The 26959-nt window shown below is 46.6% G+C and overlaps 1 protein-coding gene across 6 annotated transcripts in view; it reads left to right on the forward strand.

Moving 5' to 3' along the window:
* FRYL (FRY like transcription coactivator) overlaps window positions 1-26959 on the forward strand; it is a 3055992-nt gene that overhangs the window by 169750 nt on the left and 2859283 nt on the right. For all 6 annotated transcript variants that reach the window (XM_069631694.1, XM_069631695.1, XM_069631691.1 and 3 more), the window contains one exon: window positions 26027-26226. In XM_069631694.1, the coding sequence (XP_069487795.1) occupies window positions 26107-26226 (120 nt within the window). In that variant the 5' untranslated portion in view covers window positions 26027-26106. The remainder of the gene's footprint in view (window positions 1-26026; window positions 26227-26959) is intronic.

The following is a 26959-nucleotide window of genomic DNA, read 5'->3' on the forward strand; positions in this document are numbered from 1 at the left end:
AGAGGTGTATGGACATTCTAAAGGAGTCCAGGAAACCAAATACAAGGCACTGTTACTTTGATAAGTGGAAAAGGTTCGTTATCTGGTGCCAGAATAAACAAATCAACCCGGTTGATTGCACTCCTTCCAACGTTGTAACATACATGCTCCACCTGCTGGATGCAGGGTTGGTTTTTAACTCGCTGAAAGTACACCTGGCAGCCCTCTCGGCTTACACCACATCCCATAACAAGGTCTCGTGGTGGAAAGTACCAGTGGTTAAAGCCTTCATGGAAGGAGTAAAGAGACTTCACCCTCCTATTTCGAACCCACCGCCAGGATGGGACCTCAACGTGGTGCTAGCTAAACTCATGGGACCCCCATTCGAACCCATGCATAAAAGTAGTCTCAAACACCTGACTTATAAAACGGCCTTCTTAGTAGCCATTACCTCCATAAGAAGGGTCAGTGAAATTCAGGCTCTGTCAGTGCAGGATCCTTTCTTTACTATCCACAAGGACAAACTGGTTTTACGCACACACCCTAGGTTCTCACCTAAATTCATATCCAAGTTCCATGTAAACCAGTCCATTGAGCTTCCGGCTTTCTTCCAAAACCCGCAAAGCTCGGCTGAGGTAAAACTACACACCCTAGATGTGCGTAGGGCGGTCCTATACTATGTAAATAAAACCAGACCGCTAAGGAAAACAGATCAACTGTTTGTCTCCGTAGCTACAGGCAGAGAGGGGGATCGCGTCTCTAAGGGCGCTATCTCGAAGTGGATTATCAACTGTATACAGCTGTGTTACTCTTTCTGAAAAGACTCTGCCTTTTACGCCAAGGGCCCACTCTACTAGAGGCATTGGTGCCACTCTGGCTTTCATTGCAAATGTTCCCCTCGACACCATTTGCAAAGCGGCTACTTGGAGCTCTATTCACACTTTTACTCAGCATTACTGCATTGACACTCATTCCAAGACAGATACACAAGTGGGACAAGCGGTTCTAAGACACCTGTTTGCTCATGACCCTTCTCACATCCCACCTCCTTCTTCTGGTACTGCTCGCAATCTATGCACAGCATGTGATCTAAGCAGATTCCACAAGCCTCAGAAGGGATACATTACTCACCGTAATCGTATTTCTGATGCTTGTATCTGCTTAGATTCACATGCGACCCACCCTTCCTCACCTCCGAGAGAAGGCGCATGATTGCTTGTAGTCTTACCTTTCTGTCTATCTGCTTGGATTATCTGTACTCACGCTACTCCTCATGCTTCCTCATGTCAGAAAAAATACAATCTGAGGATCCTACACGCGTGAGGGATCTTGGGTACAGTGGACGTCACACTAGGGATAGTATTACTGGCACGCCTGTGTCGACGCCCCATTTTCGACTTTCGAAAAACAAACTGTAATACTCCGCAGCTTCCACTAGATGTCGGCCTATGCACAGCATGTGAATCTAAGCAGATACAAGCATCAGAAATACGATTACGGTGAGTAATGTATCCCATATATATATATATATATATATATATATATATATATATATATATATATATATTTCTTTTTTCTGACACAATTGTTTTTCAACATATATATATATATATATAATTGAACTAACATATGTATATGGTTTTTGGTCACTTTGTATTTCCTTGGTGATTAACAATGGTTCTGTAAATTGTAACCAAACACTGTTAATGGACAATCCTCTAAAAATACTACCTTATATGAATATGAAATAGAAGGCAGGAACTGAACTGTTACTATTTGCTTGTGAATTAGCCCTAATTTGAGAAAGGCGTTGGAAACGCCGAAACACGTGTCATCGCATAGGGCCATCCATTCAAACAACTATCCAATAAAAAATTGGAATGCACTGTACCTTTTGATATAGTGTGGTATTTGAATCTTTTTGGGCGCATGAATATATGAAGCAACTTTGCTCATGTATAGATCTTGTGGATCGGTCTGAGATATTTTTGGAGAATTTAACAGCCATGTATTTGGGTGCTGAACCGTAGAGACATTTATGTGAGTTCAAGAGTTTTGTAGGTGATTCTGTTATTGACTGATAGCCAGTGTGCATTACGTCTTGCTTGTGATATGTGGTTGGTTTTAGGGATATTCATTGCAGCTCTAAGCGCATTATTCTGAAGTATTTGCAATTTTCTTACGATGCGTTGACTAGTTCCGAAATACAGGGCAGTACAATAGTCCAGTTTGGATAGAATCAATGCTCTGGTGGTGCAGTTTGCTGTCGATACAGTGCTGCAGACATTGATTAACTTACTGGTATAGGCTGTGGTAGAGGCGGTTGCATTGACTTGTCTGGACATGGTCAGTGAGGAGTCCAGATAGATACCAAGGGTTTTCACATCCTTGGAGACATTAATGTGGTTGCTATCTATGTTGAAGGCGTTGAACTGACTATATAATTTATTTAGTTTGGTCGGGGATCCAATGAGTAAAAACTCAGTTTTATCATTCAGGCAGAGGCCATGTGTGGCCATCCATGCCTGGATGATTATGTAGATATTATTAAGAAGTTTGAGTTTGTATCCTAGTCACCAAAATAGGGATGAGGATTTGGGTGGCATCTGCATAGTTAGTGTAGGTACACCCAAATTCTAAATCATCGAAGAGAGGCTTCGTGAAAATATTGTAGAGCGTTGGTGAGACGCAGGAGCACCGTACTGCTCCGCAGGTGACTGGAGCAGGCTCGGCTGACGCAGTTGGGTCGAATACTCTCATTGTTCTGCTGTCAAGGAATGATTGGATCCATGTGGTAGCTTCCTTTGAAAAGTGAACTGCAGATGAGAGGTCATTGCATAAGACTTCATGATTGACTAAATCCTATGCGGCTGACAGGTCTACTAGCAGGAGGCGGGCCAAGTTGCCTTTGTCTCTTATGTCATCCATCTGCGTTTTTATGTCTGTTAGAGCTGTTTCAGTACCATGTCTCAGTCTGAAGCCAGATTGTCATAATCCTAGTAGGTTGTTGGTTTCGATATGATCCTTTATCTGGAGGTAGGCTGCCTTGTCTAGAATTTTTAGAAGGAATGGACTGTAGTGTTTGGTCTGTAATTAGTCAGGATGTTGTGATCGAGATTATTTTTTTTTTAGTAATGGACGGACCCAGGCATCATTCAGGTTAGTTTGGACAGAACAGGTTTCAAATGGTGAATTTATTAATGTTGTGATAAACTGCGCAAAATCCTTTGCTGCCTCTTTGAAAGTTGCTGGGCAGATGTCCCCATAGCACCTTAAGGGTTTAAGGCTCATTATTATGCTCTCTACGTCTTTGGTATTGAGAGGGGAGAACTGAAAAGGGTTGCACAGTTTAGGCAGAGGTGCCTGGTGCTTTTTTGGGTAGGTGTCAGAGCTGAGGCTACTTTTTTTGGATTCGATTTTAGTTTGAAGGAATGCTATTTTGTCTAGCGGAGCTTTTTGTATGTTGGTACTCCACAAAGAGTCTTTGGTGCATGTGCCCTATGGTGGCAAAGGAGACTCTAACCCTCTAAGAATGCTGAAGAGTTTTTTAATTCTTGATTTAGCTTTCTGAATTCTATTGTTATAGCTGTCACTTTTGGTTTGGTGAATGGCAGTTTTACAGTTCTTGGAGACTATATGGAACTCTTCCTTATTAAGATCTGAAGGATGATTCTTCCATAATTTCAACGGTTCTTTTGTCATTACGTAAGGCTCTAAGGTGAGGGGTGAACCAGGAGTTTAAGTGAGCGTGTGGCTTGGCAAATTTTCAGGGGTGCTATGGAGTTAATAGCTTGGAGTATTGTACTGTTGTAAAGCTCGACTAGAGATGCTGGATCAGTGTTGGGATAAGGATGTCTAGTGATAGGATTTAGTAGAGGGAGTAAATTCTCCATGATGTTGATATTTCTAGTGGCTGCCGGTCGTGCCGAGGCATTACTGTGGTTGGTACCGTTACGGATATTGAACGATATGATCTGGTGGTCAGACCATGCGCAAGGGGTGTTAGTTAGAATGTTGGTATTGCAGTTAAGGTCTGTGATCCAGTCTAGGGTTCTTCCTTTGTTATGGGTTGGCTCAGTAATGCGGTGTGAAACCTAATTCAGAGATCGTGTTGGCAATGGTTGTGGCATTGACATCTTTCGGGTCGAGGAAGCCTAATTTGAAGTCTCCTAAATAGCATGATTTGTGATCCGGATTTAGTATTTGCGGTACTGGGTAGGGAGAGATCTTCCTTGAATGTGGACATGGTCTTGGTGGTCTGTATTTGAGGTGTATAGTCAGCGTGCAAGATGCTGTGAGAGGTAATTTGATAGCTCTCCTGAGGAGAAAGGTTGGTTTGGTAGTGCCCCTATACCGAGTTGAGTTTTGGCTATAAAGGCCACCCCCTGCCTCTAGAAGAATAGCGATGGGTAATGATGGCCCTGCTGCAGCATGGAACCAGGTCTCGGTTATAGCTAGGAAGTTGAGCTCATTAGAGGTTAGCGATGTCTAGTGCATGTGTTATCAGGGATCTCGCATTTATGAGTGCTCCCTTAATGAAAGGGGTGCAGCTATTTGAATTATTTTTCTTGGGTATGGTGTTTACTGGTGGGCTGGATTTATGAATAATTTTGCTATTCGCTGAATGTGCTGTTTTTGACCTTGTGTTCAGTGTTTTGGTATTGGCTTTGTTTTTGCGGTAGAGTAATGATGGTCGGGTTTTTAGGAGTCTGGATCCTAACCTTAAGTTCCTGTTTGTAGTTGGGCAAGGTTAGTTGGAGGTTGGTCTCCTGGCATATCGTTGTATCCATTGGGCCGGTATGAGTGGGCATGTATTGCTCTCTATAGTCAGTGTGGTGCAGTTAAGTTTGGGTCCTTCCAAGTGAAGGGAGGGCAGGAATTTCGTGAGAGTAATGCTCTTAGTGGTAGTTTCAGGGCCATGGATAGGGTAATGCTCTGTTTAGTGGGTTTAGTGTTGTGGATCTTCATCTTCCGTTGAGTGTCATTACTCTCAGTACTGTCAGGGACAACTGCTACGGCAGGTGTCATAATGATTGGTAGGAGAGATATGGTCGTAAGTAAGGAGAAGGTGCAAGTGAGCAAATTCGAGGCCAAACAAGGGGCAAGTGAGCAGATTCATGGCCAAGATGGAAAAAAATATGTGGTTGCACTGTGGTAGCACAATGTCCAGGTGCCTAGGGTAGGTAGTAACACAGTATGTTGTGACTAGGACTGGTGGTAGCAAAGCAACAATATCACAATGACAAGGTGCCTAGGGCATGTGGTAGCACAATATCAAGGTACCTAGGGCTATAATTTGCAGGCTATGACACTGCGAGCTATACAGTTTCTTATAGCCTGCAAATTGAACAATAGGAAAGGGGTATTCACCGACCCAGTGTTTTAATACTGCTGAGGTAATGGAAATACACCTTTCAACCCTTTACTGTGGTGCCTAAGGAAGTGAGCTCTATGCTTAGGCCAAACTCCTGCTGCTGTGTGATTCTGGCCCTAGAAATGGCACCTATATAGTTCATCACTCCTGCTGCTGGACATCATTTGCTTTTGTGTGTATTGGGTCCACAAACGACCCTCCGTTGGTGACTGTTGGCCTCATGCCCTATCAGGCTTTGAAATTATTGGGAGCTATTTGGCTCCTGTTTGTAGCCTAAGAAAGCCTGTGTAGTTTGACAATAACAGCGGCTCGGAACTGCTTTTGACTTCCCCGACAACTGATGCCTTGCAAATCTAGCTTTGCAATAGTAGCTCTATATGTTTGGGAATGTGTGTGAAGGACATATCTAAGGGACATGTAATGCATTACAGATCAAAATAAATAGACACAAGGTTAGAGCTTGCAGCATGCGATGTACAAACTCCTGCTTCCCCAAAGGTAGCTTCTGCCTCCCTGTCCATGCCAGAGACCCAGGAGCTACCTTTAGCTCCTGCTGCATGAATCTCATTTTCAATCCCTACAATACCCAGCATTCTGTTTTTACATATCAAGCAGTTTTTTTCCACAATTGGTTTTCAAATGAGATGTGAGAAGCCTAAACTGCTAGAAATTTAGATGCCTGAAAAAACGCATACATACGTTTTTGGTTCTCTTTTGAAGTCTGGAGTAAAGGGAGAGATAACAAAAAAATTGTGAACCCATTACTTCCAGAATGTCAATAGACAATTTTGGAGAAAGTTTATTTTTTTATTTTTATTTTTTAGATTTTGACTCCCAGATTTGTCTTTAGCGACCCCTAGAGTGGAGAGTAACACATAGTAAACATTTGATTACACATTGCTTTAGTGACAAGTCAACATTTTCTCGATGTTTGACATTTAAGTGACAAAATGTGAACATCCCGTGTACTCCTTGGTTGTAATAGTTTGCCTCTGCTGTCAATGTGTAATGGTAACCATCCCTGACGTACAGGCGTGATTAAAAAAGGGTTGGTGACTTGACTGTTGGGGGTTTTTCATGTTTTTCCATACAAAACTGATGGCAAACTGTGTGGCTTTTTACACAATTCTTCGCAAAGTGCAGTTAAATGCACAGTATTTACTCCTTATTTATTTTCAAATTTGATCAAATCAGACAAAAACATTCGGTCCATGACCGCTTAAACCAGAATCCCATCCTCTCTCCCCCTTCCCACCCCCCCCCTCATCTAGCAATTGGGATACGGTAGGGACTTGTATATCTCTTGTGTCCAGCGTTTACGGGAAGAAAGAACCTCAACCAATATTGAACCGTAATTTATAGGCCTCAGGGAACGGGCCCATTCCATTTCTCTATTTGGTAGGTGGTCGTGCAGGAGGCTCACAATGATTTCCATTTCGTAAAGGGCTTTAGCTTTCTTTGCCCAGGTAGCCTCTTTTGGGAGAGCTGGGAGTTTCCAGCTCATCGTGATGCAGGCCCTCGCAGCTAGTAGTAGAAAGTGGGTCATGTGGGGAACTTTTATCCATCGCTCTTCTTGCTGTTCTAGCCCAGATAGGACTAGTTTGGGGTCTAGTTCTCTAGGAAGCCCTTCAATTTTTTTGATCCATGCTAATACCTCTTTCCAGAATACTTGTGATTTTGGGCATGCCCACCACATATGCCAATAGTCTGCCTGAGAACCACATCCCCTCCAGCACATGGGGCTTGTTTGGGCAAACATTCAAGTCTTTTCGGGTCAAACTGCCACCTGTGCAAAAGTTTTATTCCATGAAGCTTGTATTGGGCCGAGATCGAGGTTTTGTGGGCCGACCTGCACAGCATGGACCATTGACTGTCCGATAGGTCTTGCTCCCATCTTTTACGTAGGGTTTCTGTCTTGTCCCCCTTAGCCTCGTTAAGAGCTGCATAGAACCCCGAGATGAGTCCCTTCGTGTGGGAGGACAGGTTAGTTTCCAGTGTGGAGAGATCTCTCATGAGACTGTCCTTCCATTTCTTTGCAGTCAGGATGCCCTTCAGTTGGAGTAATCTGAACACATCCAGCGGCCCCCTCTGTAGGCCTGCCTCTAGGTCCTTGGGTTTTATTAACTGGCCCACCCTTTCCAGCCCTGAGTCATACCAGTCCTGGAACCGTAATGGATCCATTATAGTGTCACGGATCGGTGGGGCCCATATGCAGCTGATAGGTGATGGCCAAGATGTGAGCCCTCTCATCTCACTCTTCTGCCACCATAGTTAGAGAAGGGAACCCATTGCAAAATGATCAATTACACTTTTCAGGAAAGCGTTCTTTGGGGCTGATAACCATTCCCCTAGCGACACCGGTCTCATTTTGTTATTTTCGATGGCCACTCATTGTTTTTGTTTGTCTCCACGTAGGTGCGGGACTAAGGCCCTGAATTGGGCTGAGCGATAGTATGTGTACATGTCAGTGAATCTCGTCCCCCCCACTTTTTAGCAGTGGTAAGCATTTGGTAATTGTACAGCAATTTAGGAAGCACCACCATTTTCACTGCGTTTTAGATGCCATAGCCATGATAGTAATTTTCGCCCATCAGGTAAGATCCTTTGTTATTTCCGTCACTAGTGTTGGTAGGTTGGAATCACTCAATATTTCGGGGGATCTAGTGATATTGATACCCAGGTATTGCAGTGTGTGCTGCGCTGTCGGGATGCCTTCCATAGTTGCGGTGTCTCTGTTGCGGTATTCCATGTCCTTGTAGAGGAAAAGGGTCGATTTTTCTTTTTTTTTTTCGGGATTTACTTTCAACCCGGCCCACCTACCAAAATTACCGGTAACGTTTAGTACCGTTGGGACATCTGTTTGCAGATTTGCCAGATAAAGAAGGATTTCGTCTGCAAACATCACTGGCTTATATTCCACCTCATCCACTAGGACTCCTCTAATGTCCTTTTCTCCTCTAATATTATTCCCCAGTGGTTCCATAGACAGGGCGTGTAGGAGCAGAGATGGGACAACCCTGCCTGGTACCCCTGTGACAGGGAGATTTCTCTTGACCCCGTTATTGACAACCACCCTTCCTTTCGGGTTTCTGTACATGGCTTGGATTCGTCTTATAACCATTTCCCCAAATCCCATGCTGCTCAGGACAGCTCATTCTACTCTGTCAAAAGCTTTTTCGGATTCCATGCTCACGAGGGCATGGTTCCCTTCTAGGGACCTTGTATGATCCATAATGTCAAGTGTTTTCCGCATTGCATCTGACCCTTGTCTATCCTTTATGAAGCCTACCTGATCCTGGTGGACCAGGCGGGGCATAAGGTCCTCCAAGCGGGTCGCAAGTACTCTGGTGTATATTTTAGCATCTGCATTCAGGAGTGGTATTGGCCGATATGACTTGCAACACGTGGGATCTCTCCCCGCCTTGGGTATCACTACTATGTGGGCTGTGGAGAATGACGGCGGGGCATGACCAGTTTCTTTTATGTGGTTAAACGGGGCAGACATCTTGGGAGCAAGCATGTCCGCGAACTGCTTATAGAACTCTAAAGTGAACCCGTCCTCCCCTGGGGCTCCTCCTGATGGGAGTCTTTTAATAGCTGTCTTGACTTCCTCTATTGTTATATCTGATTCAAGGAAGGCTTGTTCAGATTCTGTAAGGTGAGAGGCCTGATGCTTCAATGTAATCCTTCATCTCCCTCCTCCCTGGTCACCCTCTGACGTGTATAGCTGTTCATAAAAGTTTGCAAACTGTCCCGCTATTTCTTGCGGCACACGGGTAAGGGACTCTTCTCCTGCATGGATAGCCTCGACCCACCTGTCCGCCCTTTGAGCCCGCAGCCTGGCGGCTAGCATTCTGTCAGCTTTATCCCCCTTTTCGTAGAAGGTCTGTTTAGCCTCAACTTTCTTATTCCATCTCCCTCTCCCAGAGCCTTCAATTCCTCCTGTTTCCTTTTCAGGGTTCCTAGGTGATCTGCTCAGAAGGTTCCCTGTGCATGCAGCCTTCCCTCTACTTCTGCTATTTCCTCCCTCAACTCGTCTTTGAGCAGTTTGCGCTCCTTCTTTCGCCTCGCCCCTTCTCTGATGAGATTCCCCTTCACACCACTTTGCCCACCTCCCATACCGTGTTTGCGGTCACCTCCCCGTTATTATTGGTTTGGAAGTAGTTCTTTATCTCTTTACAAAGCTCTTGAGCATAGTTTTTGTCCCGCCATAGGGATTCATTACATCTCCATCTTGTATTCCTATGGCCCAGCCCCTCCAGTTCTAGGAATGTTACTACCATATCATGGTCGGACCAGGCGACCGGCCGTATAGTGCAGTCATGCATCCTGGATTTATTTTCATTGTCAACCAACAGGTAATCAATCCTCGTAAAGGTGTCGTGCACCTCTGATTTAAATGTATAACCCCTTTTCCCTGGGTTGCAATGCCTCCAGATGTCCACTAGCCCCTCCCTCCTGAGAGTGTCTGCAAATTTACCCTGATCTTCCCTTGTAGCACTTTTACTCTTCACCCTCGTTTGTTGCCTATCCATATGGTAGTCCACCCATGCATTAAAGTGTCCTCCCACCATTACTCGGTTGCAACCCATCCCCTTCAGGGCAGAAAACACACTGTCATTGAATGAGCCCTGCCCTTGATTGGGTGCCTATACCCCCACTAACATTATTTGGAAGGCTCCCAACGTGCCCTGGCGTCTGCCTTCTGGGGAGCGCTCCACTGTCAGCAACTCTAGTCTAATTCCTTTGCTTAGGATGATCCCCAAATCCCCCCTTTTTGGTTTTCCCCGATGCCCAGAATGCTTGACCCACTGATTTGCCCCTAAGCATCTGCTCCTCTCCAGCCTTTAGTCTAGTTTCTTGGATAAATGAAATATCGAGTTCAGCTCTGTCAAATTCTCTCACTACCAGGGATCTCTTAGAGGGCGAATTGAGCCCCTTAACATTTAGCAAACCTACTTTTATAGTAGTATTCTCTGGACGGACATGGTTGCTTCCTATTCCCCTTACATTGTATTCCATCCCATCAAATGATGGTGTTCTCTTATGTAAATGTGTTGTTGGCTCGTCCCTCCTTCCCGCATCATTTTTTTACCACCAACTACTCCGCCCCCCCCATCCCTTACCCCCATACCTTGTTTCCCCTCAACCCCCTCCCCCTTTAACCGTGTAACTAGTTGAACTTGAAAACTGGACCGGCGCCATTCCCGGCAGCGCAGGACTTTCAGTTGGAGACACCCTCCTTTAACTGAGGGCCACCCGGGATTATAGCTCTGGCCTCTATGAGGGTAGATTCTGATCCTAACTTATACCTTTTACCTTATTCTCATGACACCTCTGGAGCAATTATGGTTGAGGTCGAACCAGTTTACTCGCTGTGGCGCCCATGAATTCCTTGACGCCTCTTATCTCATGGGGGCTTCAGTGGAGAAATTGAGTTAGGTTTGAAGAACTTTCTTCCTCATTTTCCCCTTTTCTGTCTGTGGCAGGCCTGTTTTATCACTCTTTTGGGATGGGTGAGAGCTTGAGGGGCCCACGGGACCCCTGATGACGTTGAGGTTTTCCAAATTGTTAAGGACTTGCTTTGCCTCCTTCGGTGTTGTAACCCTGTATTCCTCTCCTTTGTACTCGAATGTCAAGTCAAAAGGATATCCCCATCTATAGCAAATGGAGTGATCCGTCAGCCAGGTTGTAAGCGGCCTGCAAGCTCTCCTTGCCAGAGGGAAGTTTGATAGGTCCTGAAAGATCTTTATTCTGGCACCATTGAAAGCAATATCCTGCTTCTGTTTTGCCCTGGTTAAGATTTCTGTTTCTTTACATCTCAGGAATTTCACAACTATAGAGCAGGGCCCTTTTCCGTATCCTCCTCTCCCTCTGTGCGCTCTCTCAATGGACACGTCTCTCCTACCCCGCCCTTCTTCAAACAGTTGGTTTACTATGTCCTGGACTGTCTTCAACTTGGTGGGCGGTTTCTCCATCCTTTTCCGGGACACCGAGAATCCTCGGATTCAATCTTCGTTTTCTATTTTCCATGTCGACAATCTTGAGCACCAATTGCTCCTCTTTTAGCTCAATGTCCGTCATTCGAGCATTAAGATTCATTTCAAGTAAGACCACATTAGTTTGGTTGTGCTCAAGATTTTTGACCTTACCGTCCATTGTTTCAACTTTTCCTCGTAATTCAGAGATGGAGGTTTGGATGTCAGAGCACAATGCTTTTATTTCTGCCAATATTCCTGCTATATCCTCTTTGGTGGCTGCTGTGACCAATATATCTGTTTTTTTAATTGAGGACTGCAATCCAATGTCCAGTGTTTTTCTGTACTTAGTCCCCTCCAAGCATGTGAGGGTTTCACGATTCGCTCTAGTCGCCAAGTTAGTCTTGCCGCCCGGCGGGGGCCCCTCTCAGTTTCCCCACTCACTGCCACAGAGTCCTGGTGGGATCTTAACATTCACCCTCTTAGGTGGGTGTTTCCTACGCCTCCTGTGGTCCCCTTCACCTCTCAGCTCTTTTGTGGCGTTGTGGACGTTAGTGTCTCTTTTGGATCTTCCACGTTGGGCCCTCCTACTTTCCTGTTAAGATGGATTCTCCCACCCCCCCCCGGCACCTTTTCAGGACTAAATATTAATCCCCAGCTGTTGCCCCTGGGCTTCCTTGTTAGTATGTGCTCTGTTTGTTTGTGGGGGCTATTTCCCTATTCTGACACTCTGTGATTTTCATATATTGCGTGGATGTATTAGCCCCTGCAGTCTCAGTGCCTTCACGCAGTACAGGTGACCCCTGTGTGGATGGATCCCCGCGTGGAGTGCTGTTATTCTGCTTTGCCCATGCCCTCCGGTCCTGTGTCAGGGACCCCGAATCTTATTACAAATCTCTGGCCGCCGGGACGGCGCCGCATGCCCCCACCCCACTCTTACTTGAGCAGAGCCTGCGCCACTTCCTCGGAGTCCCCTTTGTGTTGAAGCTTGATTCTTCTCACTGGTCCCCGCTCACCGCTCTTCCGTGGTATTTCTTACTATTCCTCCCTTCTCGGTCACCAGTCTTGAGCCGTCCACAATTGGGGGCTGCGACGTCTAATCCCTGCCACAGGGGGGCCGGGGGGAAGGGAAGGGGCCGCCTCTCGGGGCTCTCCTAGTCGCCAGACCTCCGCGGGGGCCAGTGGCCAGCTCAGCTGCCCCCAGATCCGCAGCGCCGACGGAGTCGGGCCTGATGTCGCACCTCCAGCGGTGCTCTTCTTGATGTGGGCGGGCCTCCACCACCCCAAGGCTGCAACCTCCACAGCCAAGGGGACCGATGCAGTCTCCACCCCGCGCACAGCCGCGGCCTCTCTTCCTGCAGCGGCCACACGCACGTGGCTGGGCGTCCAGGTCTTCTTCACTGGGGTCCCGCTTCAACCTGCCGTGGAGCCCACTCTTCACAGGCCCGGACCCCAGCCTTTCTTCTTGGGCTTGCTTCGCTCCGTGTCGCTGCACTGCCCCGCGGCGAGCCCCCACCACGGGCCATGGTCAACAGAAATGCGGGATCCATCTTGCACTCATATGAACACAGTGCAGAAGATCCCAAAGACTTAATTTTCGCATAATGCACTCTGTCACTTACTGTAGGACAGATGCGGTAGCAGTACTAAACACTTGATGGCCCCCTGCATCAGTATGCAGTAGTTCCTTCTCTTACAAGACTATCAAAGCAGGCTCTAGCTAAAAAGGAGGGAGGACAATACAGCGCTCCGTGCCACAGATTAAACTTTGCCTCATCAAGGCCACTCGTATCATTACATGTCCTAAATTTCATGCAAGTTACCTGCATATTATGCTGTGCTGCAAATTACTTACTTCATCGATTAAGATTTAGAAAATTCAATGGAAAGTCTGCCCGCTAGACTCCGAAACTGTGCTCCTGTCTCCCCTTGTTCAACTCATTGAGCTAACTTACCCAATGTGTGAGAGCAGAAAGGGCGAGGGTTTATGTGCATTGACTGCCAATGTCTGATAGTGGTCATGGGCAACATGTGACTGCAATGATTAGAATGGGACAAAGAATACAAAAGTAAGAATGTGAAGTGAAAGAAAAGACTGCCATAAAGCTGGGCATGTCAGTCTAATTCAGAACAGAGTACTGTACTCCTTGCTTGTCGCCAACCTTTTAATGATCCGCCCATTTCCCTGAGGATTACTCCTTGTTGGCGAGGCTGAAAATGTAACATTTATGTTTTAGACCTTCCAGTAGACCAGTGCAGTGCCTTGTGGGAAGCGGTTTCTGCTGCAAGTCATACTTAACAGCAAAAAGGTTCAAAAGCACAGATTCCTATTCCAAGGCTTTCAGTAGGTCGGCATTGTGCAAATGTAGTGCTAAAAAGTCCATATTTCCGATGCATGTCTTCCATTAAATGAGCATCAAGTTTTGATTTTATAATCTGGTCTATACTACTTTAATCCGATTAGACTATTTGTAATGAAGTTGTAAGAACAATCATTTTTCTGTGCTTAATTTAGTATACCCACTAAATCCCCATGAAACTTGACTTCCTGCACAAAAATAAGGTAGAAATGGACCAATATCACTGAACTGAACACTGGGTCAGCACCGTTCATTGGATGTAGTGCTGAGAATTGGAATTGCCAGTTTCAGGTCTTCCTTTAGACGAGTGAAATGCTGTATGAAGGTTCAAGCAATGAAAGATGCATAAAGGCCCTGAACTAGACTAGGACAGTGCATTATGGAATACTGCAGTTTGATCATTTGGGATTAACTGCACTAGAGTGTAATCCCATGATAAATAATTCTGCAACACATCACCCCATTCCTTAATTAATAAGAACATGGAGGGATCTCCAATACAAAGCATTTAAGGAACAAGTGGGATTACAGCCCACAGAACAAGAGGGACAAGAACCTAGATGGTTTCCATTTGAGATGGGCAAAATTAAAGGTGTCTGTCAGAGTGATGAAACAAATACTATCTCATGAAATAAACCCACAGTGAAAGGCGAAATCTTTCTCCTTAAAGCCAAACAAGGGGAACTGCAGCATGGAAACCTGGTTCTATAAAATAAGGTCATTTGGCAAGTGAGTACCTGGATGTGAGTGCATCTAGGTCAGAAGAATGTTTCTATACTCTTGCAGACAGAACACATGCACCTTCTAAGGAGTGTAGTTGAGCTAAGAACTACCAAATGGTAGATCTTAGTGATCCTAGGTATGGGCATGCTATAATATACATATTGTTCCAGAAACTGTCGTCCTGTTTCCTTATCTGCCTCTTACGTGGTTTACCAGGTCAGGCTCATCTACTCCTCTGTTCAAAGTGACAATGTCCACAAATATTTAAATAACTTCTTAGTCTCTCTTCTGGATCTCCAGCCTTTTGTAACAATCTGATTTTATATACTGTTCTTTCGATCCTCACTGTCGCCTTCACCCCTTTGGGCAATGCTTCTTCCCCATTCTTCAATGTCAGTCTCAATATTCTTTCCCACATACTCCTTTAAGTACTAGTCTCAATACTCTCCAGATGTTGTCTCTTTATATCAACTACTTTACACCCTTGGGCATTACGGTCACTGATGGCCAAATCTCTTCTCACACACATTTGTGACCCGTTGAAGTACTTTCTTAATAACCTTTTTGCCCATTTCCTCCTTTTCACCCCTTTGGACACTTTCGCTACCCTCTTCCTTACTAATTTCACCCTCTACTAATTCACCCCCTCTCACTCTTTGGGAATCTCCCTCCTCCTGGCTACTTCCCATCCCACATTGTTTGCTGCTTTGGGTACAATCCTGCTGCATATTGGTACTTTGATATTCAAGGATTGCTAGCTCTGACACCTTTTCTCTACCCCTTTGGAGCACATTTCTTCAATAGGTCACCTGGGCCTTGCTTGATCTCGTGCCCTCTCCACCTTTCTCCAAACTAACTCATGTCCCCACTCTGTAGCTCTCCCAGACCCCTATCCCTTTCGGCAGACAGCCTCTCTGCCTTCCACACCCTGACCCTGTTTTAATCCTCTCTGGATGAACACACATGTCTCTTCAGGCAGCTTCTGTAGGGATTGCCTGGTGGGCTCCATCCCCGAGGATGGCTTCCGGTTCTGATGTGACCCTCTGGAATTGCTAGGCCTGCCGCTTGAGCGTTCCCCACTCTGGCACGATTACTCTGCCTTCCGGGTGAATTCCCCTTTTCTATCCTGGGATGGCCTGATTGTACCCCACACAAGTGGAGCTGGGCGTTGTGGTTTCCCCTTTAAGGGAATTGTGCAAAGGGCTTCAGTGTCTGTGGTGGCAATGTGACTGTCCCCTCCCCTAAAATGGGGACCCAGTGGGTGTGACCAGGGTATACTCTCCCATCCTTTCTCAAGTTTAAGTAGGCATAAATCTTCCCCTGGTCCCCACACTTCATTCACATTTGGCAAGGACCTAAACTGCTGCATTTATTTGAAGACTGTGGTGATATAATGTGGCTTGGGGACATTGAACACTATTGGCTAAAGTGTTCAAATTACTTCAAGCGCACTGGATGACAAGGGTCGGTTTTGCAAAGATTACTGGCTTTGCAAGTTTAAATGCATGCATTTTGGTGGTAGACCCCTGCGCTACCACAGCCTTTCCCTATGGAAAATTCTCCTGTCCATCCCTGCTTTGCCTGAGCAGTCCAGAATAAGCGGACCACTAGTCTCATCACCTTTTTCAACTTGTACAATCCTAATTTTTGCAGTTTCATTCTTGATTTCTGTATTCATCTTGATGCTGACCCAAGAGTTACATTAGTTGTCGAACCAGTTCCTGATGTTCGTGTCCTATACCTTTGCTTTGTTTCACAAAATGTTGGGACCTAGTTGTTGTTGTGTTGCGCTATGGCAATCACCCCAATGTTCTCCTCGATGCAGGCTTGATTGCCATTCGCATCCAGGGTTTATCTGGGGTGCGAATGATTTATAAAACAAAAATGAGACTGGCTAAGCGTATTGTTACACCAGTCTCCTGATAAAAAAAAAAGATGGTTGCCGCCATAGCAAGAGTCCCTTCCCCATTGTGTGTGTGTGTGTATGTAAGAGGCAGGGGCGTTGCTGGGGGGGGCTAAGAGGGCTATAGCCCCTGATCTTTTGGTTGTAGCCCCGGATAGAATCTCAGGAGCTACAGCCAAAAGACTAGCTAGCCCCCAGTCCCAACAGTACCGACATCAGTTTAGCCCCGGGTCTTTTCCAGACCTAGCAACTCCCCTGGTAAGAGGCAAGGGCCTCCGGTGGCTGGAAACAGCGGGTGTCACACAGTGTATTCTCGCCTGCGGTTTCAGCCACATGATTGGCTGATCGCCCTTCCCCAGGTGCAAATATGTAGTTCATATGCTTTGCAATTTTGTGAGGATTTCTAGATGTGCCGCTGGAGGGTAGACTATAGAAGCAGTGGGACGAATCTCAAGGGAGATCATTTTAGTCAGCTTAAAAGCTTCCCATCAAGTATAATGCAAGTGAAAGATTTTTTAAATGCTTTTTAATCCCCTTTGCATGTCATTTTTTCCCTTGTTCATGGTCCTCTGTGATTTCTAAAATTACAAGCCTCATAGTTTGCTCAAGGCCAGTATTTCTTTGTTTGCATTTTGTCTTTTTAATTGCCATTTCATGGTGCTCTTTAAAGTATTGTATTTTTTAAATCTATTTAATTCCAAACCGAATTGGGTCCTGCTGCATAAAAATCTCATTTTAGAGCTCCCAGAACATTAAAACAATGGCTTTGGTACAGAAGTTTCATGTAGCACAAGCGAGACGCCTGCTCCGATTTTTCTACATAGTCTCTCACAGCGTTACATCATGAAACGGGAGAAACGGACCCGTCATTGTCAACTGAGAAGAATGTGCAGTGTGTCCAAGCCACCGTGAATGTGCTTGGTTGTTGATTGCAATTCTATGTGGTATAGATTTAGTTTCTGATCTCATAGCATAATAGAGACTATTTTTTATTTAAATAATTTTTGTGTTTTTATTTGATAGGTTGTTTTTTTCTGTCAACATAGTGAGAAAGTTCAATGGGCTATCACATTAACGGCCAATGCTTTTAATAAATTGTCTTCTGTTTTCAAGTATATTGGCTAACCATAGAAATGGTGGGATGAGGGTAGTAATTGATGATTCAGTGCTGGCTTTGCATAATCACAACCACTTGACAGGTGGTCAACCTTGACCTCCTGGCAATAGGAACCCAACCTTTGGTATAAGTCTGGTGTGTACTACACAGGTTTTTGGTAGAGTGGCTCAGAGGGGTCAATGTGAGCAGTAGGTTAGTTAAACAGATTCACAGTGACAAGTATCCAAATAAACACTTACATTCAAGGGTTCTTGATTAAGCAATTATTAATGTATTTAAGTCGGTTTGAGAAAGTCTTCAGAAGGGGCAATATAATAACACACAAATACAGTCCAGAATACACACTCATAGTTTCTCTAAATCAGCAAGTACCCATTTGGGATGGCACACACACTTCCTACACCCTCAGGCGACTGAAATAGTTAGGACAATGTGGACGTTAATATATCACTGGTACATTTAGAGCAATACGGAATTTGGTGTCAAAGAAAAGAGGTTTCAGAATATGCCAAGAGATCACACAAATATTCTGAAGCAGGTAAGTTCTTTTGAACCCCCAATGCAAAGCCAGTTAACCCTTTGCTGACAGGAAGGTAAAAACACACAATCTGAGGAGGGAAGAGTCATTCATGGAGCCAGTCCAGCCATTGCCAATTGGGTAAAAGTCTAGGTGAGCTGTAGCACTTCTTGCAGATAAGTAAAAGTCTTGCACAATGTTTTAGAACCTTTTGTAGAAAAAGTAGTATCGAAGTAGGGCCACAAGCTGGGAGGCTTGTGAGGTGTAGAAGATACAAGCAACTCTACAGGAGCAACCAAGACGGGGTCTCAACTGTCAACAAGTAAGGCTAAAAGACAAGAGATGTTCTCCTAGACTGTACAGTACCTTTGGTTAGAAGAAATGGTTCCAGCTGGCTTTTGTTCCTGTGCGGCTTTACAGATCCTTTTGTTCCTGTGCATCAGTTGTGGGGACAAGAGGGAGGACTTCTGGGGACTCCTGCAACGGGACAGTCGGCGATAGGGCAAACTTCAATTCAGTGGCACTTTGGCATCTGACAGCAAATAGCAACACAGCGGTTCTCAGATGCCACTTCAGTCGTTCCTCACATCTGGGGTCCAGCACTCTGAGGTGGCTCAGGCTTGATCAGTCCTCCATCAGGGAATTCCTGAGGATCTTCCTAGCGCTCAGGTCTGACTTAAAAGCGATCCACTCGATTTGGTGTCCCTTTACCTGCACTTCGGTTCCAGCAGCAGCAGTGGAAGTACAGCCAGCTTCGGGAGGATGTCCAAAAGAGTTCACTTTGGAGTTGATTGGTCACACCAACTCAAGGGGGGTGGGGGGAAGTCGTCCTTGCAGGGCTTCTCTAGTCGAGGCGAATTTGGAGCTTCAGCACAGCAGCAAGGCTTCACCGGGCAAACCAACGGTCCAGGAGTTGCCGCAGGCGTCTCTTGCAAGTGCTTGTTTGGATTCCTTCGTCCAGTGGTTGACTCTGCCTTCCAAGCCAAAAAGCCTTGACTTTTATGCTAGTTTCTCCTATTCATTCCAGCCTAGCTGTCATTCACAAAGCAGGCTGGCTGTCCTTGCTGGACAGCCAGCCGGCCAATCACCTTTTGGGTGCATTCCTGTAACCAAGGGGATTAAGCACAGGGAGTTTCAGGCACCTCCCTCACTTCCTGCCCCTGCCAGACATACTGGATCCAGAGGCAGGATTCACTCGTGAATCCCACCAAAGACAAAATGAACAAAGGGACCAAACCTGGTTTGGCGCGTAGACTAAATTTAAAGGACCTTTCCAGCAAGAAACGGCAAAAAAAGACCAAGCCATTTTGACAAAATGGGCACCCATGGGTGCTTTACTGCGGCTGCAAACGCAGCCTGCGCTAAAATCTCCCAATGGTATTTAAAAGTAAACCACTGCCACCAGCCATTAATTGTAGAAACTGAGTAATATAAAAATGTTACATGAGAAAATTGACAAAGGGGATACTAAGTAATCCCTCCAGCACCCTATTGTAAGATGGTGTGTGCTGGGTATAGAAAGTTACAAATGTAAGTAAAGTTAACTTCACTTTACTGTTCTTGGAAACAGTAGTTTATCCAAGAGAAGGTATTTAAACATTGGGGAAATCTGTAAGACTTCCCTGTGCCACTGCACTGGAAGTGCTGTGTGTCACAATGTAATAAGATGGCGCCTATGGAGTTTGCCAGACTCCATAATCAAAAGAAACCGAGATTAAATCACTGTAAAATACATGAGTGGGAAAAGGGTCTCACTCTCGCCAGGCTGAAAATCAAAAAGTCGTAGAGTTCAGCAAAAGTGCTGGGGGTCTCTAAGGTAGAGAGAGGAATTTCTGAGAATTCTCCCTAAGAAGCACACATTTCAATCAGTGTACCTCATCAGTGGCATTACATTAGAGACCCTGTCTGACTGTGCGAATCAGATTATCTAAATGTCTTCCTGGAGCATTCTCTGGTATTGGGTATTGGAGACCAATGGTATTGTGGTACCAACGGTAACCAGTAATGCCTCCAACACCTTAGAGCACAGAGTCCTTTAGAGAGTGCCTGCACAAATGCAATCCTGACTGTTTGAGACATTCACCAGTGAGAACACCACTGGGGGTTAGGGGGAAATACATTAGCAGTGACTTGTCTATTAAAAGTATTCAATTTCAAACTGAGCAATACAGGGTCCGAAGTTTAGATTTGATGAGCAGGTGATCAATCCAGCTACTGCATGATGGACATCATCCAATAGGCTGGAGCTAGCTCATGGGGACAAGGAACGGGTACACAGCACACTGCAAATCTAACTTCAACACTAGATGCACAACTAAACTTTTTGCCATTATGCATGGTCCATTATGTTTGAAAATGTAAATAAAGAGGAGGAGTTGGGACTCATCAAGAATACATTTAAACACTCAGTCAATGTGTCATATGCATGTTTCGAGGGGATTGGGTCCTCCGACGTATTCCATATCTGACATGTAATCACCAGAGCTGTGCTGCTTCGGAAACTTTTTTCGGAGTCTGCGTCAATGACGTTGATGCGCCGTCGTCGAGGACCTCCTCTGACGTCATCCGATGTGATAAGTAGGACGCATGACGCCCGTAGCCTCAGTTTCGTTTTTTCCGCAAAGGTGTTGCTTCGTGAATCTCGGTTAACGCCTCGACTCTTTGGAGTTCTGTTCTTCTCGGTTCTTCGAACCTGTTCGTTTTTTTGTGAAAATCCTTCGTGTGAAGATGTCTTCTACTTCGTCTTCGACCCCGCGTCTGGGCTTCAAGAAGTGCGGGGAGTGTGGGTCCAAGATGCTGGTGACGGACTCGCACAACGCCTGCCTCTGGTGCCTCGGGGAGGCCCACGACACGGATGACTGTATCGACTGCCAGTCGCTCACGTCCAAAGCCTTACGTGAACGTAAGAAGAAGTTGTCGGTAGGTCGGGTGTCCAAGCCCCGGAAGTCGAAGTCTGCGGGGCTTTCGAAGGATGATTCGAGAGGAGACTCTCCGCGTCATCGTCAGAAGTCTCGTGGGTCTCCTTCTAGGAGTCGGTCTGAATGCGTCAGCAGGTCCATGGCGGCAAGCACCGTGATACGCAGGTTTGCGTGGTTGCGGAAGTCGGGGTTTGCTCCTGATGTGCAGTCCCGGCTCCTCAACATGACCTTTGACGGTGAACACCTTTTTGGCAGCAAGGCTGACGAGAGCCTTGAGAGGTTGCAGACCTCAAAAGCTGCAGCAAAGTCGTTGGGCGCTGCAGTTCGCCAACCTCCGCCTTTTCATCCTAGGGGACAGCAATGGAGGGGTGGTTCCTTTCGCTATTATTCGTCCTTCAGTAAAGCGAGAGGAGCTGGCAGTCAGAGGCCAACGCAGGGGTACCAGAGTTGGACGACAGGGTACCCGTGGTGCCAAGGCCGCTCGGGCAGTTGCCTCTTTGCCCTCCGGTAACGCTGCAGCCGCTACCACTGAGTCATGAGGCCAGGTCCCATGGTTCGCCGGTTGGGGGAAGGCTGGCGCAGCATCTTGTAGAGTGGCGTGCCATTACTTCAGATGTGTGGGTTCTGGAGATCATAACCCATGGCTACTGTCTTCCCTTTCGGCACAGGCCTCGCGACAATCCACTGGGGAACCTCTTTGCAGAGTCCGGATCCGCTCCTTGTGCAGGAAATGCAAGCCCTGCTGGAGAAAGGCGCCATAGAACTGGTGCCTGTAGCGGAGAGCAACAAGGGATGGTATTCCCCTTATTTTTTGATTTCGAAGAAAGACGGGGGATTGCGACCCATCATGGACTTGCGCGGTTTGAACAAACTCGTAAGGAAGGAGAAGTTGAAGATGGTTACTCTCTCTCAAGTCCTCCAGGCCCTTCAGCCTCAGGACTGGTTGGTGTCTCTCGACCTCAAGGATGCTTACTTCCATGTGCCGATCCATCCCAAGCACAAGAAGTACCTGAGGTTCGCGGTTGGCGACTCACACTTTCAGTTTCGGGTCCTGCCGTTCGGATTGACCTCCGCCCGAGGGTTTTCACCAAGCTCATGGTGGTGGTGGCAGCGCATCTCTGGCAAGGGGGGATTCACGTCTACCCCTACCTGGACGATTGGTTGATCAGGGGGAGCTCTCCCGAGCAGGTCCTGGATCATCTGTCCGTCACCTACTACTCCCTTCACAGGCTGGGCTTCTCCCTCATTTTAAAGAAGTCCCATTTGACTCCAACACAGCGGCTCCAGTACATCGGAGCAGTGCTCGACACTTCCCTGGGGCAGTGTTTTCCTCCCCAGGTGAGGGCTCTTCACATTCAGCAGATGGTGCACAAGTTTCAGCATGCCCAGACGCTCCCAGCGTTCCAGTTCTTGAGGTTGCTCGGCCTCATGGCATCCTGCATTCTTCTGGTGCCAGAGGCTCGCCTGTGGATGAGATCTTTGCAGTGGGCACTTAAGATGCAATGGTCGCAGTCCTCCGGCAGGATGTCGGACCCGGTTCAGGTGCCGCCCTCGGTCGCCCGGGACCTTCTGTGGTGGGCCGTCGAAGGCAACTTGATGAAGGGGGCTCCATTTTGGCTTCCATGGCCGGAGGTGACGATCGTGACGGATGCATCCCTCACGGGATGGGGAGCTCATGACAACGGGCTGACAGTCGGCGGTCGTTGGTCTCCGTTGGAGTCCAGACTCCATATCAATCTGTTGGAGCTGAGGGCCGTCAGGCTAAGCCTGAAGGCTTTTCTGCCGACTGTGCGAGGAAAGAGTGTCCTGATCCTGACGGACAACACAGTGGCCATGCACTACCTCAACAAAAAGGGGGGGGGCAGGGTCACTTCCTCTGTGTAGGGAGGTGATGCAGCTCGAGTTCTGGGCCATCCAGCAGGAAGTTTCGATCTCGGCAGTTCATCTGGCATGAGACGAAAACGTGACGGCGGACGCTCTGAGCAGGCAGAGCACGATCTCTCACGAGTGGGAGTTGGCTCAGGAGATTCTTCTGGAGATCTTCGCCCTTTGGGGGACCCCTCAAGTGGATCTCTTCGCCTCCAGTGTCAACCGGAAGTGCGAAAGGTTTTGCTCGCGGGAATTTCCTCCAAAAGGAGCCTTAGGAGACGCGTTCGTGGTGGAGTGGTCATTCCCACTGCTGTAGGCGTTTCCTCCAGTCCCCGTCATCCCGCAAGTGCTGCGGAGGTTACGGAAGTTCGGTTCCCGGATGATCCTCATTGCTCCGACTTGGGCTCGGAGGACATGGTACCCGGACCTTCTCGACTTGTCCATCTGCCCTCCACGTCGTCTTCCCTACCGAGACGATCTGCTCTCATGGGAGGGGGGTCAGGTTCTCCATCCAGAGGTCGGATCCCTCAACCTTCACGCTTGGCTTCTGAAAGGTTGAGGTATAAGGATTGGGACTTCCCTGACGACGTGATGGAGGTGTTGCTTTCGGCCCGAAGGCCAGCAACAAAGTCTCTGTACCGTTGCCGTAAGTTCTGCGACTGGTGCAGAGTTCAGAATGTGGCTCCTTTTGCATGTGACATCCCCATGGTTCTGTCCTTTTTACTTTCTTTGGCCCACAGGGGCTTGCAAGTGGGTACCATTAAAGGTTACCTGGCGGTGCTGTCCATCTTTAAGCGCTCGTCTGAAGAGTGTTCTTACTTTAAAATCCCTTTAATGTCACAGTTTCTGAAAGGGCTCACTAATGTGTTCCCTCCGTCACCTTTCCTGGTGCCCGGTTGGGATTTAAACCTTGTTCTTAAGTTTCTTTTGGGTGCTCCGTTTGAGCCTTTACATTCTTGCCCTTTGAGGCTGTTAACTCTGAAAACTGTGTTTTTAGTTGCGGTTACTTCCGCTCGCAGAGTGAGTGAGTTACAGGCACTTTCAGTTAAGCCACCCTTCACTGTATTTCACAAGGACAGGGTTGTCCTTAGAGTTCGTCCTTCTTTTCTTCCGAAGGTAGTGACGGAATTTCATTTGGCCCAGAAGGTTGTTCTTCCGGCATTCTATCCTCCTCCGCATCCTGGTAAGGAAGAGGAGAGGCTCCATAGGCTTGATCCTAGGAGAGCTTTAAGCTTTTATGTTTCACGCATGTCCCGGGTCAGAGTGGACGATCAACTCTTTATTGGTTACGCTGGAAAGCGTTTGGGGCAAGTTGTGACGAAACAGACTTTGTCTCGCTGGATTATTTTGGCCATCTCTGAGTGTTACCGCTTGGCGGGTAAGGACCCACCGGCTGGCTTGCGGGCCCATTCTTCCCGGGGTATGGCTGCATCTACTGCCCTGCAGAGGGGTGTTCCTATTCGCAACATCTGTGATGCAGCCACCTGGGTTTCAGTACATACATTTGTATGTCACTATTCCCTCGATTCCATCCGAGGACAGGATCTGGCCTTTGGCAAGGCGGTCCTTTGCTCTGCTATTTGATTGGCAATTCTAAATTTTGATTCTAAATTCTTTCCCTCCTCCTTGCTCTGGTACTGCTTTGGGAGTCTGTCATAGATATGGAATACGTCGGAGGACCCAATCCCCTCGAAGAACAAGTTACTTTCTTACCTGGTAACGTTCTTTTGATGGGATGTTCCGACGACGTATTCCATATCGCTCCCTCCCTGCCTTCCCCGCTGCAGAATTTCTTTTGCGATTGCAGCTTACGTTCCGCAAGGCTTTGTGTCTGACTGGCAGTTGACTAATGTCACACGTTCTGGGGGAAAAAACTACAACTGAAGCTACGGGCGTCGTGCGTCCTACTTATCACATCGGATGACGTCAGAGGAGGTCCTCGACGACGGCGCATCGACGTCATCGACGCAGACGCTGAAAAAAGTTTCCGAAGCAGCACAGCTGTGGTGATTACATGTCATAGATATGGAATACGTCGTCGGACCATCCCATCGAAAGAACGTTACCAGGTAAGAAAGTAACTTGTTCAACTAGGCTCTTCTAGGGGAGAATCAGGAGCTTAATGCCTCCCAGTTCCCAGCAATTTTTAACTCTGCAATATTTATTTATTTAATCATTTGCATAGCGCACCGAACCCGTGGGTGCACTAGACCTACAAGTACTGTGGCGAATGCCCGACATGCTAACAGTCTGGTTTTATTATGTGAAAAAGCTGAGTTGCAGCCTTTTTTTCACAAAAGGAAAACCTACATCCGAGATGGCTGCTATCGGCATAGTCTCTTTATGGTTCTCCTTTTCCACTTTCATGGTTGAGACATGAAGCTACTGTTGTGGCGCAGAACACCGCAGCTATGTGGCGCTGTTGAGTAGATGTAAGCATGCAGGTGGAGTTACGGAATGTTTGTCGGTGGCTATGAGGGATTTGAGGTGGGACGAGGGCGATCAACAGAGGGCGGATGGTGGAGTTTGAGAACGTTGGGAGAGTGGTGATGAGGAGGCACTGGAACAAGCAAAAGCAGATGGGTGCGTGCAGAGCACAGATTGCTCAGTGCAGAATTTCACAATTGGGTATTGCCCGAATTCTGAGAATTTGCAGCCTCATCTGACCAGGGTGCTTTTATCTTGATTGCCCGGAAGGTTGCTGAAAGCGATTTATATTCCTTTTTGTCTTTACATAGATTCTTGTGTCAAAATTAATGCAACTTGTGCCTTTTATACCCATAAGTAGGTTGATAGATTTCGTCTCGGAATACAGCTCCAATCTTACATATCCATAATAAGGTAGGATGCACTACGCATACAGATTACATATTAAGCATATTTCATGACACTATATGAAGCCATGAATGATCCTTGCTTTGCAAAAGCTTCATCAATGGATCACATTTGTGAACTTTGATATTTGTTGTATTGCATTGGCCTTGTTGCTCCAGGTGGTGCAGTGTACACATTTCGGGACTGGTAGATCCACCTAAACCCGGGAAAGGTAATTTCCATCGTGTATTCTCATGAAAGTTTTATTGTAATGTTTTACTATTCCAACATTTGATGGTACTTTTTAGGGACAGATTACTTTTCTCATGCACTGCAAAACATTCTGGTTCTGCTTCTACCATGATACACGCTGAGCCTATCGTTGAAATTTGGGCAAGGGAGGGAGCCTAGGATGAAAAAATTGCATTTCCAGACGCTGAGAAATATTTTTCTTTTGTTTACCTTCCCCTCTAGCTTCAGCACAAGTCACCAGTGTAAACAAGCAGCGTCCTCCTTCCAACAACCACTCGATCTGGGCTAAAAGAAGTGTCATCATGTCGAATATTACTATTGACCCTGATGTCAAGCCTGGCGAGTATGTAATCAAGAGCCTCTTCGCAGAATTTGCAGTACAAGCTGAAAAGAAAATTGAAGTTGTGATGGCTGAACCCCTGGTAAGTCTTCTCTGACAGCTATTTCGCCAATTAACATTCATGCAGATTTTTAGTGGCTTTTGGGTGGCGCTTGCGCCACTTAGAAGTCAAAACTATTGCATTAGCGTACAGCTAGGCAGAAAGGGCATATTAGAAGGGACGCAAAGGTTTTAGATGTGTGGTTATTTGCCCACCCATTCACTGCCCATGAAAATGCTGATACCTATTCCATTCCCACCCAACCTAAAACAACGCATGGAAACTTTGAGCTCACTTTAATTAATCCTTACTATCAGACTTTGCTTTGAAAAAACACTGGCAGGCATTTTGAGTGCAATCTTCAAGTTAATGACTAAACAGGAGCCATAAACATGCTACTTGTGTAATAAAAATGTCTTAACCAGGTTTGCCTTCAGCTACTTCATTCAGAAGCACTATGCATATCCTTCACTGAAGTCCTGTTAAATGTGAGCATTGGCAAAGCCAACATTTATGGCTTGTACATGTATTAGGTATTTGCCAGACAAAGCTATTAGATGACAGGTACCATTTTGCACCTGCTACCACCAATGGCCTGTTAATAGTCTTGGAGGATAGCTCTGGGGCAACACTCTCACCTTGAAAGCAAGACGAGGTGGAGCAACACAGGTTCGATGCCCGGGTCTGGTCTTAGAAACTGCTGGGTATTAAGCCTGTTCCAAATAACCAATTATAATTATAATAACACTGCAGCGGTGCCTGACGAGTTCCTTTC

The sequence above is a fragment of the Ambystoma mexicanum genome, chromosome 6q, assembly GCF_040938575.1.
Source record: "Ambystoma mexicanum isolate Mex_15411 chromosome 6q, UKY_AmexF1_1, whole genome shotgun sequence".
In the NCBI taxonomy this organism is placed as follows: Eukaryota; Metazoa; Chordata; class Amphibia; order Caudata; family Ambystomatidae; genus Ambystoma; species Ambystoma mexicanum.